This window comes from Chaetura pelagica, unplaced genomic scaffold, assembly GCF_000747805.2.
Source record: "Chaetura pelagica isolate M959 unplaced genomic scaffold, ChaPel_1.0 scaffold90, whole genome shotgun sequence".
Lineage (NCBI taxonomy): Eukaryota > Metazoa > Chordata > Aves > Apodiformes > Apodidae > Chaetura > Chaetura pelagica.
In genome coordinates, this window is record NW_009953496.1 from 12,807,304 (window position 1) to 12,810,228 (window position 2,925).

At 41.9% G+C, this 2,925-nt stretch overlaps 1 protein-coding gene across 1 annotated transcript in view; it reads right to left on the minus strand.

Annotated features, from left to right (window-relative positions):
- Positions 1-2,422, minus strand: part of SNTG2 (syntrophin, gamma 2) — a 132,516-nt gene extending 130,094 nt beyond the window's left edge. Inside the window, exon 1 of the mRNA XM_009999251.1 lies at positions 2,237-2,422. Within this exon, the coding sequence (XP_009997553.1) occupies positions 2,237-2,422 (186 nt within the window). The remainder of the gene's footprint in view (positions 1-2,236) is intronic.
- Between the last annotated feature and the right edge of the window lie 503 nt (positions 2,423-2,925).

Below are 2,925 nucleotides of genomic sequence, written 5' to 3' on the forward strand. Positions count from 1 at the left end.
TGGAGCGGACCACCCCGAACACGAGGAGAGGACGAGAGAGAGAGGGGCGTGCCGCGCTGCCTCTTTTATGGGGTTTTCGGCGCTCCTGATTGGCCGGTTTTGTATTTCCGGGCTTTTCAGCCAATCAGACGGGACCTAGTCCAGCCCCTGCTTCCGGCCACAGCTCCTCCCCCGCAGCAGCTGCCCCCCCCCCCTACACACACAGAGGGTTCAGCGCCACGTGGAGACGCCGTTTTAAGTCAGTTTTGTTGGCTGACTCAAAGGACATTTCATGTTCGTGTAAGGGAATACCTGGTCCTTCACAGGACCCTTTAAAAAAGTTACAGTTGAGATATAGAATAGATTTCCATGAAAATGTTCCAACAAGAGTTATTAAACAGAAACAAGGAAAAAAACCACCACAACAAAACCCCACTAATACTGAGTAATCTACTTCAAGATAGCAGAAAATCTATGTTAGTAGCCCACTTCATTGCTTGTTTTCCCTGATTTTGCTATGTTTTTGAGAATTATCAATTAATAAAACAAATATAATGTGGATTAATTTTTTTCTGAAATCTGATTATTAGGAACACAAAAAAGCTAAACACATTAATTTTTTTGCTGTGACAAGTAGGGTTTTTTTGTTTGTTTGAGGCTATAAACTTAATTTAAAACAAAACAAAACCCTTATAAGACTACATCAGAAACATGGAAAGGTTAAGGTTTAAAGCAGCTGTCATAGTTTGACTAAGGATTGGCAACTAAACCAGACAACAATGCTCTCAATCCACCCCCCGCCCTGCTCCCACCCAGGTAGGGAAGCAGAGAGAATAAGACGGAGAGAGACTCTCTGGATTTAAAACTAAACTAAACAGCTTTAATTAAACATTAATGATAAGAGAAAATATGTACAATTAAATACAAATGTGTTCAGGACTGTGCAAAAGCCTCTTGGCTACCCCCAGCAATTCCCACAGCATCTCCTGAGCTGTGAACAGTCCTGAGAAATCCCAGAGCTGCTGGAGAGAGCACAGAGTGATGAGGGTCAGGAGAGCTTGAGCCTGGGGGTCAACACTGATGGATGGACGGAGTCCTCCCTGGACGCCGGCCACGGATGGAAGAGAAGGGAAGAAGCAGGAAGGAAGTTGTCTGATCTCTGACCTTCCTCTGAGCTTACGTAGATATATGGAATGGAGTATCTCTGGCCAATTTTGCTGTCTGTCTAGTTCAGCCCCCCCTATGGGGGGGTCACAGATAGAACTCTCCTTCTCCTGGTAGTGTCTAAGGCAGCAGAGCAAAAAAGCAACAGTAACATAAACATTCCAGTGTTATCAGTCCCCTAGCTGGAACACTTGCTGCTAGTTAAAATAACTTACTGAAGGAAAAAAAAAAATCAGTAAAAGCAAAATTTGCTTCATCCTGCCTCAAACTAGGACAGAAAATCTTCCTTGATCCCTATTTTCCCACTGGTATTGTGCACTAGTATCCCTTTGCTGCTGTGATTTGCCTCTAGAATCCTTTCTTGTTGCCTTTTATGCCCCCATTAGATTCAACTACAGGCAGGCTTTGATTTTCATAACTGTGGGGAACAGTCCATCTTTTTCCCCCCCACATAAGACTAAACAAAGAATGCCTTTCAAGTCAGCAAAGTGAGAGTGACGCCTTTTCACTGATTCACTCAAGGACAGAATGAACAGGCCTCTTGCCCTACCAGGTAAGTGCAGAGCAAAGAAGCAGCACAAGGGTGTATCAGTATCAATATCAGTAACAAATCCCTTTTCTTGCAATGTGTCAGGAGTTTGAATTTAAACATTTGTACAAAATGTTATCAAATATTGAAAAAAAGTTTGTAGATCTTAGAATATAAACAAATTGGATCTTATTTAACTACACAGCAGTTACAGAATCACGGTTTCTGCTGAGAAGCAGACAGCTTTATGTAGGAGCCTAGGTTTTCACCAGTGAATTTCTGTAAGTCTTTGTTCTACAAGAGAAAAACTACTCCACATCTTAAAGCCTGAAGATAGTTAATTTAAGTCCAAGGCTGAAAAATAGAATTAATATTTTAATTCCAAATCAGCCACCAGGCTGGCTGCAAGTTTGAGTAAATGTAATAAAATGCTACAGTAACTAGTTATGAGCTGCTGTTCACACAAAGCATTCTTAAGACCTTCAAGGTTTTCATTTGTGTTACAGGACAAATCTTCTTTTACATAGTACATGGGGAGATTATTTTAAGTCAGTCTAACCTCACTCGGTCAGTGTTGTATGTAAGTGATTCGTTCTCTTTCTTCCAAAATATCTGAGGAGATGGTTCCCCCGAGATTCGACACTCCAGTCGCACTGGGAATCCCTCTGTCACACCTGTGTTTTGCAGCTTCTCTATAAACACAGGTGCTTTGTGTACTTCCTTAGCTGTGAAAATAAAGATTTCGGTCATGTGGACACTAATCTGAAAACACAGCCTTTCTTTCAGCAACAATAACATGTTAAAAAACAATAATGACGACAATAACCCAATCCCTACATTACCCTACAGTGTCTCTACCATACTCCCAGGTCAACTGTCCTTGCTTCCATTTCTTCTATGCCTCCTTTCTGTATTTCAGTTCAGTGAGAAGCTCTGTGTCCATCTATGCAGGCCTTTGCTTGTCAGCATGAACTGTTCTTGAGCTTGGAGGAGGTCATCCTTGAAAGTCAATGAAGGTTCTCTCCTGGATCTCTCTTCTCTCCAGGACTATATGTATCCCAAGGGATTCTTTTAAGTTGATCCCTGAACAGGCCAACGTCTGCTTGCCAGAATCCTGATGCTAGGATCCTGCTTTCTGCTGTTTTCTCCCCTCTGAGTATCTTGAACTCAGATCATCTTGTGCTTAAGTAAGAAAAAATAAAGTGACTGAGAGTATCATCATCAGCTATAGACGTACTACAAATGTATGCCTA